Here is a 12,261-nt window from a genome sequence, read left to right on the forward strand (position 1 = left end):
TTGTGTTTGATTCTGAGAATGGATCTTTTACTCAAGTGACACATGGTTGGACTTGTGAAGATATGAGAGGGTATGTATTGATATGCAAATGACTGAGTACACATCCATTTAGCTATGTATGTGCCTTGGTTTGAGATATGGTGATGTGTGGAGTGTGCATGTCAGGGTGTGCAGTGATGCTGCACGTTGTGGCATGAGTGTGCTACTGGTAATGGGAGTTGTCCCTCTGGCATGTTACGTTTGACGTCTGCTGAGGAGGGGATGTGCACTGTACATTGTGTGCATGTCATGCATTTGAAAGGTATTACGCACATGCTGATGGATAGTGGTGCTGCCAGTGTATGTGTGGATTAGGTGAGGGCAGCGCACATGTGAGTGAGGATGACTCAGATAATTATGGTTTGTGTAGTGTGCCGGAGCTTGTTTCAGACATGCTTTTACATTCAGATTAAACAGAGGAGGCTCATGACATCTTTGTGGGTCTGTTAGTAATGAGAGTTGAGCATGTACCTTGACCTGGAATTTGGAGGGGTGATACCTGCATATGTGGAGTTGATGCAGGCCTTGTGTTGAAGTTGACATGTGCATATTTGTAGATTATGTGTATGTGAGTATGCAGAAACAGGAGCCAGAGTGAATCTGTGTATGTGTTATGTGTTTGCTGAAGCTTGCTATTTCACAATTTATGTACCTGGATGATTGTTGTGATGGTCACTTTATGGACACTGGTGTGTGCTAAATTAATTGCATCACAGGAAACAGGAGGTACTAGCCTCCAACTAGCCTTGGCTTGTGTGAGTCGTGTGTGGGCATGAGTGGCAAGTTACCCTTTGTAGTCAGTAGTGGTCACTGATTGGTCAACAATGCCCTTGTATGATGCCCTCGGATGAAGGTGGTGATTGCTTCTGATGTTAAGTCATGATGCTGGAACATTGTTTGGCATTTCATTGCTTATGGTCTTATTGGCACCTCAAATGAATGTGCAGGGATGTGAGTTGTTATGCCAACTTTGCTCAAACTAGTCCAGACACACATCCCTACACTTGCAAGTAGACTATACACATGCAGATATTCATGGCATTCTGACTTGGAATGGCCAAGATGATGGGGCACCAAGGGAGTGGACTCATTGTGATGACAACACTCTGCACTGTGAGCACACTCACAAGTGACACTGGACCGGTTCACACATTTCATAGATGTTGGCATTGTCACTTTCTTGTAGCTATCATCTGGTATGGCAATGGTGGGGCTTGTGGGTGTACATGAGGGTTCCAATCATAAATGTGTACCCTGCCCTGGAGTTTGAGGTACATATGTCTTTGTTGTGGGTCTCCTTTACGGATTAATGGATTTTGATACAGTATTAAAGTACAAAATGTGTCCAACACACATTTCATTCTGCACATATCCACCATCCTCACAAGATGTAGCCATTTACACTATCTCGTAAATAGCTATATGTATTGCGTATGTGACCCACAGATTGATCCCCCCCCCCAGCATCATCAACTGGGCTGTCACACTCTATTACACATTTGGTAGCGCATTGGAGCCTCCAAAGCCTGTTGGTGTATCCTCTTTATGGTGACTCATTAGTCAGCCAGGATTTCTGCAGTACACCATCTGCATTATCAAAATAACATTAAACATTAGCTGCACAGACTTCAGCTTTTGTAGTTTGGTGCAGACTTGCTGTGAATGACATGAAACAAAGGTGACAGTGTACATGTTCTGAATTAGAGTTGTGTGCAGCACCAGCAGGCCACATATGGTGACTGTCTCTGACATTTCTGTTGGTCATAAGATTTTCCCCATTGCAAGTAGGAATGTAGTCCACAGATGTGGCTCTGACAACTGTGACACAAACACTTCTGGTTTTGCTGTAGTGGTAGGTTCATAAATTATTTTTTATAGTTTGTATACTTGTGTTCTGTTAGGTCTGGTATCCTCTGTCCTTCAGTGTACACATATTCATCACAATGTCACCCTTCTGTGAGTATGTGTACTCCTGTTGCCCTGCAATGTTTGGTTGTGTGTTGTGGTAGACAGATGCTTGGGATATGTGTCACATACATATGTGTAGGTCTGGCACTTCCTGTTCCACCATCAAATGTGTGTTCCTCCTAGTATGTAGTGTTCTGAATCTACCTACCTGATGCTGACATTCCCTCGTTTGTCATACTCAACATGCTATGGACCCATGGTCAGATTTGAATCACAATGATGCCTGGGCACTCATGAAGTTCTTGCCATACATTCCCTAATCTTCACTGTCATGGTGGCACTTGCGATGTCACCTGTTAATATTGTATTCAATGAGGCACAATGCTGCTGATCAATGGGGAACGGAGTAGACTGTCCAAATAGTGACTTTGCTCCTTGCAAGGCCCCTACCTCCTATACAGCCTCACCTGAACCTGCCATGCCCTGGAAGTCATGTTTGGGTGTGTGAGAAGACACTGCTACTTGCAAGGCATGTGTCACAGGCCACAACAGAGTGTCTTCTCTGAAGTCTGGCCCACATCATCAATTTGCACCACAGCTGCTCAGTGGACCGGATACTGGCACCACAGTGGCCTGATGGGGACTTGAGAAGTGAGTCAGTCTCTTGTTGTGGTTGTTGGAGGCCACCCACAGCGCAGGCTGCAGGTGACCCTGGTGCACCCACTCATCGATAAATGCCTGATTTCCCACACTATCCAGGCCACTTCCTGATTGGATTCAAAACACATATGGAACAGTAGAGTTCAGCAGCCCCGTTGTGTGTGTCAGGCCTAGCTGTCAGAGCTTACACACACACATGTTGAAATTGATCTGATGTTTGTGTCTGGCCTGTTGCCTTTGTTCATTAGCACCAATGTATTTCACCTGCATTTGAGGGGCATTGAGTCGATGTTAGTCTTTGTTCTTTTTTCCCCTAGGCCCTAGGCTTAAAACATCTCCACTCCAGCCATTCTTTAAGCTTGCCAGTAAACGTTAATGCCACAGTGTGGGACTGCGTTTCATTAAAAGTGAGAATTGGCTTAGAATATTGGGTTTTTGCAGCAGCTTGTATTCCAAATGTGTGTATTGATGGTTTTAGACAGTAAAATGATACACTGTCCAATTACACATTGCTGGGAGTGTTACCCCCCAAGCACCAGATGGGGCTACACATAGCTGTTTGTATGTAACCTCCTCACAAACAATGCTGGCCTGTACGTTGCTGTGGGCATTTGGCCCCCGATACACAAATAATCTCTAACTTGCGGTGGGGCTTTGCCCCCAACTGCCATTATGATTATGCCATGCTGGGGGATTTGACCCTCACACACCCCAGATTTGACTCTGCATTGCGGGAGGTTTACCCCCAAAACACAATTCTGTCTCCACATTGCTAGGGGCTTACCCCCCAAATCCCATATTGTCTCCACATTGCTGGTGGATTAGCCCCCCAAACACCATATTGGCTCCACATTGCTGGGGGACTCACCCCCCAAATACCATATGTTATCCACATTGCTGGGGGGCTTACCCCCCAGAAACAATATTATCTCCACATTGCTGGGAGTGTTACCCATCCACCACACTATAGGGTAGACAATGCTGGTAATGTTAGCCATTCACCCCCCTATGTGCATTATATTGCTGCTAGTGTTAGCCATCCACCCCCCTATGGGATAGACAATGCTGGGAGTGGTAGCCATCGACACCCGTATGGTGTAGACAATGCTGAAACTGTCATCCATCCACCCCCGATGGGCATAAGTTTGCTGGTAGTGTTAGCCATCCACCCCACTATGGGCATTAGATTGCTGCTAATGTTAGCCATCCACCCCCTAAGGGGAGACTATGCTGGGAGTGTTAGCCATCTACCTCCGTATGGGGTAGACAGCGCTGGTAGTTTTAGCCATACAACCTCCCTATGGACATTAGATTGCTGGCAGTGTTAGCCATCCACCCCCCTATGGGCATTATATGGCTGCTAGTGTTATCCATCCAGTCCCCTATAGCAGTGGTTCCCAAACGGTGCACCGTGGCTCCCTGGGGAGTGGTGAAGTGCAGCCAGGGGAGCCGCGCACCAAGCTCTTTAATGCATTTAACGTTGAAGGGGTTGTTGGTTTCAGTTGAACTAATTAGACTTAAACATATGATGTTTATGATTTGTAAGTGACATGCCTAAATCTGTAAACGTAGTGGTTAATTGATGGCATCTTGAGAGAGATGAACTCCATATTTCACTGGATCCCCACATTCCAACACTCCCAAAATAGGCAGAAGAATCCTGATTTGTTTTGTTAGACTTGTTAATGGATTCATTTTATTTCAAATGCATTTTACACCAATGCAAGTTATCCGGAAAGTACAGTTGCCTTTCTATTAACCACACTAAGTATTATTAAATATTGACATTTGTACTTGAATCATAGGTACTTCCAGTACACATTTCTTTCAGTACACACACTTACATACAGGCCGGCTCTCTCCTTGAACACAGGGAAGTAAAATGCCATATGTGGCATAATGCCAACATTTGAAGCAAGAAAGAGGGACGTTTCAAAAAAAAGATCTGAGGAATTTATTTTACTTGCATTGATTTGGAGGCAATTTTAGGGAGGAGATGGCAAAAATAAAGCTGTATGTGGTTTAAAAAAATGTGAGTCACCATGCTGAGACAGGTGTGTTGGCACGTATGACATGGGTAGAAATGGAAATGCATGCAAATATTCTTCAAGCGCAGAAACACTTTGGCAATTGGGTCTACATGCATAGGGGTGCTTTCTAGCACTGTAAGTGGGATAAAAAAGTTTAAAATGGTACTCTAAAAAAGGCATGAGCATATAAGTGTAGTTAGGAATATTTATTAGAGGCGCTGCCTTAGTAATACAAAACACCCTGCATATATGATTATAATACATTAATCAGCTTCATCCCAATTATTTTCAGGGAGAAAAATGCAAGTACTCCTGAGGCCGGGCTTACACCCCCTCACCCTCCCAAAAAAGTAACAGTAGGGAGCCGCGGGCAATGGGCAATGGGTCAAGGGAGCCGCCTGTCAAAAAAGTTTGGGAACCACTGCCCTATAGGGTAGACAATGCTGCAGGTATTCCCCCCACCACAATGGTGGCTGTGCTTCCTCCCAAGCTGTGTGTAATGTTTTGTTTCACAGGGTCGTGGCATTTTTGTGTGTGGTAGGTGTCTGACTTACCGTCTGTGACAAACGATCGTGTTGTGGCCGGCTTCGGACTTGAAATACTGCTCTTCCGGATGCTCTGACATGTGGGTAGTGGTGATGGATTTGGCGTATGGGAAGTATGGATCGTACTTAGCCGGTCGTAAATGGGCTTGAAACGTGCCTCCGTACGACTCCATTCAGCGTTTAGGAGGGTGTCTCGTTGATAAAATGGAGACGGATTCGAAGTGACCGAATCGTTAGGGATTTTGAGCATTGTACTTCGTCATTTGGAAGACGCAGCTTCCAGTACGAGTTGGTCGGAGGCTACAGCTCTGGGCGGCTCTGGGAATGCCTTCCTTATGGGATCGGAATCGACCCCTTTGTAGTACATCAATAAAATCTGTCCTTCAGTCTCGTCACCAAGTTTTAGATGCTCAAGTCCGAATTGTGATTGGTTACATATTTGCTTTACTTGACCTCAGCTTTTTAAATATTGGCAAGTGATCCTTGTATTTATTAGGAGGAAATTCCTGCTAACTATAAAATCTGATAATTATGTCACTCTATTTGGTATCATTGCACAAAGGAGGGACCTCAAGGTCACACAGCAACAATTTGTTCATGTTGCATTGCTCATTGTTAGGTGTGGGCGGAAAATCCGTTCCGCTCGCGGATTTTGCGGATTTTCGGGAAATCCGCAATCCGCGAGATTTGCGAATTTCCCGCAAAATCCGCAAATCCGCGAGCAGCGGATTTTGCTCGCGCTGCTCGCACTGTTAGCGTGAGTTCGCGCCCCGCGAATAAGTGCGAAATTGCAGAAATACGATCTTGGCAAAACTGAAAGTAACTACTTACCAGGTTCAAAAGTTCAGGCACATCATTAGTAGCCATTTCCTGTAGGGCTTCCTGAGGGGCCCCTCCAGAGTTCAGTTGCCAGTTGAAACTATTATGTGACCCTGCTCTGAACCTCAGAATAGTTACACATATGCCACAAAGGTCCTGAATTACAGCTAAGGGAGACAAGCAGGAGCCAGGCTGGAAGTTAAAATCCATTAATCAGCCCCTAATTCATTATTGTCAGTTGGGGCAGGGCAGGTGTTGTAACTAATTTTGCAACAATGAAAGCACTTAGCAAGTGCAAAAGATCACTAATCAGGGCGCACTAAGGAAGCAGGTGCCAGCTAAAAAAATATTCTGTGACACATTAATCAGCCCCAAATTAATTCAGGTCACTTGAGGCAGGGAAGGTGTGCTTTGCTTTGCCGAAAATAATGTACACTGGACAACCAGAGGGTGTAGTGATGAAACAGAGGGTGGCATGGGTGGGCCAGAGGGTGGCATGAGTAGTCAGAGAGTGGCAGTGGTGACAGAGAGTGGCAGTGATGAAGAAGAGTGTCCCAAACAGGCTGGACACGTAGAAACAACAAGTTCGCAAAACTTGCGACCCGACAGGTAAGTTCGCAAATTGCGAAATTGTAAAAACCCTCGCGAACTGGCAGAAACACGGGCGAACACAAAAAAAAAAAAAATCCGCAAATTCGCGGGAATTCGCGGATTTTGCGGATTGCGAATCCGCAAATCCGCAAAATTCGCGGATTGCCAATCCGCAAAATCCGCTCATGCTTACTCATTGTAAGATCTCTGATATTACAGAAATTGAGAATTGTATAGATACCCAATCTTAACCATAGCTGATTGATATCAGGCAGGTGAAGCTTCATGAAAATGTGCACACGACAAGACCTTAAAAAGATTTAACAAGATATGGAGACATATTGAAGAGTGAGTTGGGTGAGGAAGGGTCATCAAATTGTTGTTTTTAGTCCTGAATGTCAATAATGCATGTATAGGTTGGAGAGCACTTCTTTCCTTTTTGTAAAAGGAATTGCTTAGGTTTGCTATTTTTATGCTTGAATAATAATTATGGATGAATATGTTTCAAATCATATCATGATGTTCAATGTAGGGGTATAAAGTATTGATTGTAGTATCAACTTTTCTGCTTGAATAAAAAAAATAAAAAAAATAAAAAAAATAATTGTCTTATTAAAATCAAATAAAAATGTACAGAATAAAACACACTATGACAAATTACATATTAAATAAGACAAACAAAATTACAATATTTTCTACATCAATATTTTTTACAACTATATTAAATACAATGATATTAAATTCAGCATTAAAACTATGAGCATCTCAGCTCAGTTACATCATTCTCTCCCAGTACCGCTGCTATCCAGCCCTCATGTCTGGGGGATTCTAAGTAGACCTTTCCACTTCCTCTGTGATTATTGTGGCCATAAAGTTGTCACATTCTTTGTTCTCAACACAGGCATAGTTAAGTTGCCCCAGAAGTGTCAAGTGCACTAGTCCCTTGGGTTTACTCCATAGATAAGTCTGCATTGTAATTCAAGAATGTTCCTTGTTTCTCATTCTTTGACTTTTTTACCTCCCCTCCTTAATCACAACTTTTGCTAACTTGTAGCTCATCTACCTTGCAAACCTTTCGTAAAATCAGTGTTTAACATGAAAAGTGCTCTTTTTTAACATTCAGAAAGCAGCAGACTAATCAATCCCCACACCGTTGCCATTTCCCTCAAAAATCAAGGTTTTTCACTATGTTTCTGTTCATTTCACTTTAAGTCAGCTTCCCGTTTTTAGATCAAAACCCACCAGACAGCGCAGTTCTCTGATTGTGAAAAGACTTCTTGTGGGTTTTCTGAAAGCTTCCCTTGGAATGCATACCGCCATTGCTTACCAATGGCTGTATGGTTCTAACATTTCTAACTTTCTATCTGCTGACTTTATTTGTTCTAGGCTGTCCAGCATGTTTTCGTGCCTCCTGTGGAGCATCAATTGTTTACTGTATTCTTCCATAACTGCTTGCTCTCTGTAAACCGGACCTTACATCTTGTTCTTATCTTGTCACATTTGCTGTGCATTCAAAGACAAATGTTAAATGTCAGTCCCTATCTTCTGAGGGCGCTTGTTGTTTACTTTTATTTCTATGATTTCAAAGTGAGAGGATCTATCTGACAATGTTGCTGAGTACTGGAAAAGAAAAGGTTCCTAGCACCAAAAAATTTAAATACCTTTAAATGAAAGGTGCAAATATTTCAGAATATATCAGAATTATCAAAGCACAAATGAAGCACAGTTTTTTGTAGTTCTGAAGTGGGGTGGAAACAAATATTTAAATATGATTTAAACACATCAGTACACTAAATGATGCCATTCCACACATTATTGTGTGTGCACGGTACAGTATTATCAGTAAAACTGTTATACGGTTCCCACTAGAGAACCTAGGACTGCGTATTAGAATGACAGAACTTCAGAATGTAGGTACTGAGTCAATCTACACCATCAGAGACTTTTGGTCCAACTCCCAGCTCGCTTAGAGTGCCTCACCAAAGCTCCTAACTTTTCTGTGGTGGCAGGTGATTTTAACAATCTCAAACATGAAACTCTGATCCCCAAGGGAATCATGGGAACAGATCTTACCTATTTCATTGTCTGCTCACGCATGCCCTTGGTAAACAGAAGAAAGACACAAATAGAGTTTTCAATACATTTATTGAAACAGTTGTGCTCTTGCACAGAGACAATGAGCTGCAATTATTAGCATGGGCATCAATTTATCAAATTGCCCGGGGTAGTGGTAGTGACATCACATGCCCTTTGTCCCAGATGACATCATACGAAGTGAAATTATACGATCTTCCTCATCTGTCTCTCTGTGGCCTCTATTGCCTGTCTCCCAGCCATGTCCCACTCCATCTGTTTCTATATCACTGCTCTATCTCTCCACACCTCTCTCAGCTATCTCTGTCTCTTACTGTTCCATCTCTTTATCACAGCTTTTTTCCACTGTCTTACCCTCCTTGCCATTGGTTTCTTTATTGTCCCTCTTTTTCACCAGTCTCTCCCCTCTTTATTCAAATTATCCCTCACACCAATCTGCCTCTTAATCACCACTCTCACCACTTCTTCCCTTTTCTCCAAATTCTCTTTCTGACCTATCTGCTGTTTCTCAGCTGTCTCTCTCGGCCATCGGTCTCCCTATCCATTTTTTCTCACACTTGTCTGAAACGTATTCTGTCACTTTTACTGTGTCTTTCTCATCTGTTATAGTCTGTGTCTTTCTCACTTCACTCATGTGTCTTAACCTTTCTCACACCTGCGGCACTCTATTGCTCTTAGATTAGGCTCCTCTCTGTTAGATGTCTCTTTATTATCTCTCTCTCTCTCTCTCTCACAACCAAAAAAAACAAACTCAGCAGCTTTTGTCTCTCACCAATCTGGCACTGTGCAGTGTCTTCTTCCTATCTTCTCTTTGCTTCAACTATTCTCTCTTCCCATCTCCTCTATCATTCTCTCCTGTCCTCTCTCTTGATTCTCCTGCACGGATTTTCTGTTTACATTCCCAAAGAAAGACAAAAAACTGGAGACACTTTTTTGCTGATATTTTGTTTCACTGTATCCCATGTTCCACTACTGAACGCATGTATTGGTTAAACATTCAGAGGTCTGTGGTAACTGCAATGCTACAGAAAGTAAACATGGCTCATGAGAGCCCTTCTTAACTTGTTTTCCTTCCACTGCCTTTAGGACATAGGGGTTTCAATAGCAGTGGCAGGGGTAGCAAAGGGCTGGCTATGGGTCACAGCTGTGGCCCATGGAGGTCTCTAAATGATGCTTATGGTTATTAGGCAGATAAAACAAAGCAATGTAACCAGCAATATGAACATGGTGAAGAGGATAAACAGTTCAACCACGGCAGTCTGATTTCCATATATGTCTACCTATCACTACCCCTATTCTGAAAACATAGTGGGTGTACCCTATGCCAGATCTTTTAAGTTACCCTGAGACCCCATACCTGGCGGACTAGATCTGGTGTTGAATTGGCAATCCATTTCTGCAGGACGGAAGATCAGCGCTAGCAGAGCTGCATGTTGAACACAGCTTTAGTTCTACGGCCATTGTGGCTGGAGTACCCCTCTTACCCGTAAAGGGACAGTGCACTTTTATATAAAATAACTACTGTGTTAGAGATACAACTGTGGTGCAATGATGCATTTAGATATTAGAATCTGTCCCTGAACGGGCACAGCAAGCACTAGGATATCTTGTTTTGTTCCTAGCTTTGAACAGAGTGTGCAGATTGTGTCGCTGGAGAGGCTTTCTAAAAACAAGCAGCCGGTTGTTACAAGAGGTTCTGAGTGACATTACATAGCCAAGGAGGGCGAAACTTGAGTGGTCTATCATCACTTAGATCCCTAAGCTGAAAAACATTGCTGTTATTCACAATTATCCATCCATAATTCTATGTTATGTATGACCTATCAAATCATCTGCTCCCTCTTTTAAGTACTATGCATGGAAAGACTTGTAATGGGGAGCATACATTACATTGCCTTTCCTCCCTGTTGTATACAACAAGCTTGGCTTCATGTCAACCACCACCAACGTCCTCTGTGCATTCCTTCTTCTTCCTCCCCCCACGATGTGCTCTTTTGTTTGGCAGTGTTGTTCTGACAAGCATTGTGAGAGAGTCCTACCAGAGCAGCCTGGAATTCCATTGTGATGTAGAGACAGTGGGTAACAGCTTTTGACAACCATTGTTGGTACGCCATAGCAGTTAATCATCAGATTTAGATACCTGTTTTACTACTACCCACCCCACTAGCTCTCTGTATCTTCCCATCTATCCACTCCAGAAGCTATGCTCCTTGTTCTCAGGTGCTTCTCTAAAAGGCTCTCAAAGATGCTTGTCAGAGCAGCCGTAAAATATTTTATGATGTAGCAACAGTGGGTAACAGCTTTTGGTAACAACTGTTACTACATCATAGCAGTAAGTTACTGGACATGAATCCAGTTAATTGCCCTAGTGTCTCTAGAAGAGCCATACATAGCAAATATGTTCACATATGGGCTGTTTCCACCAGCAAGTTGCATTTTCACAGTGCTGTAAATTGTTGGTGATGCAGAATAAAGAGTTGTATTTTGGAAACCTGTTTTCTCTTACTGTATGAAAGTCCCAACCCCATTCAATGGCACTGCTGTTGATGATGAGCTTCTGGCCCTTTGGTGCATCAGCCTCATAGGTACCCAATTTCAGAAACCGGCTTGTGTCATTCGAGGTCATCTGCCAGTTGATAAAATCGACAAGCGGTGGAGCATCTCCATTTTTGTCAAAAAAAACCTCTTTGCCAGCTGAGTTCTTTGTCCGGACATTCTTCAAGTAGTGTAGAAGCTGAAAGGAAACATTGACTCTTCACAATAATATTATGGAATAATCATTCAATGACTGTATTTCCTAGTAAACCATAAGTAAATGAGTAGCCACTAAAAACCAACACAGTTCCTACATCACCTATCTTCCTTGTATCCCAATAGCGTGTTGTGTGTCAACCGAGTGTTTAGCACCAGTAGCTTTCTTTGTCATCAAGAATATTTCTGTGTCGCTGATGCTCATATAATAGATATTATTTCTGTGATTTTCCTTTCAGAGATGTTCCTTTTTACATTTCACTTAATGGTGTTTGTATCATTCCTGGCAAATTATTGCATATAATATACAGGAAGGACCTTTGCCTATTTGAATTTGATGAGTGCAATTGTTGTGCAAGAATCTGGTAAGGAGATCCACCTTATCATATTCGATTCACCTTATCACATTCTTTCTAATATGTTTTGTTTTCTTGTGTGACTCATTGGCAGTGCTAGGAACTAAGAACTAGATGTACAGAGGTTTAGTGATTTGGCAAACAGTCACAAACTGGTTACGACTGCTAAAATTGGATTTTCTTATGATAGAACACCCTTTTGTCTCAAATTGTTTGCACACCAAATAAAAACGAAATTGCTAATATAGTGCCTAAAAATAGTGAATCGTTATAGCAATTTTTTTCTGTATGTATGACGGATTCGTAATTGGGACTCGTTGCAGAATGATGATTTTGTGCAAGTAATTTAGCACCAAATGGAATCAGGTGATAATCAGGTGCAACCTATATTAACAGCCCCATAATGCATCATGCCCATTCATAATAGCTATTTTGTATGTGATGGCATGGAGGATGCAAATGTATTTT

The 12,261-nt window shown here is 42.6% G+C and overlaps 1 protein-coding gene across 1 annotated transcript in view; it reads right to left on the reverse strand.

Annotated features, from left to right (window-relative positions):
• Nucleotides 1–11,312, reverse strand: part of LOC147703551 (vomeronasal type-2 receptor 26-like) — a 102,462-nt gene extending 91,150 nt beyond the window's left edge. The window contains exon 1 of the mRNA XM_086928931.1: nt 11,193–11,312. Coding sequence (XP_086785057.1) covers nt 11,193–11,312 — 120 coding nt within the window. The remainder of the gene's footprint in view (nt 1–11,192) is intronic.
• Nucleotides 11,313–12,261: the final 949 nt, after the last annotated feature.

The sequence above is a fragment of the Lissotriton vulgaris genome, chromosome 7, assembly GCF_964263255.1.
Source record: "Lissotriton vulgaris chromosome 7, aLisVul1.2, whole genome shotgun sequence".
Classification (NCBI taxonomy): Eukaryota; Metazoa; Chordata; class Amphibia; order Caudata; family Salamandridae; genus Lissotriton; species Lissotriton vulgaris.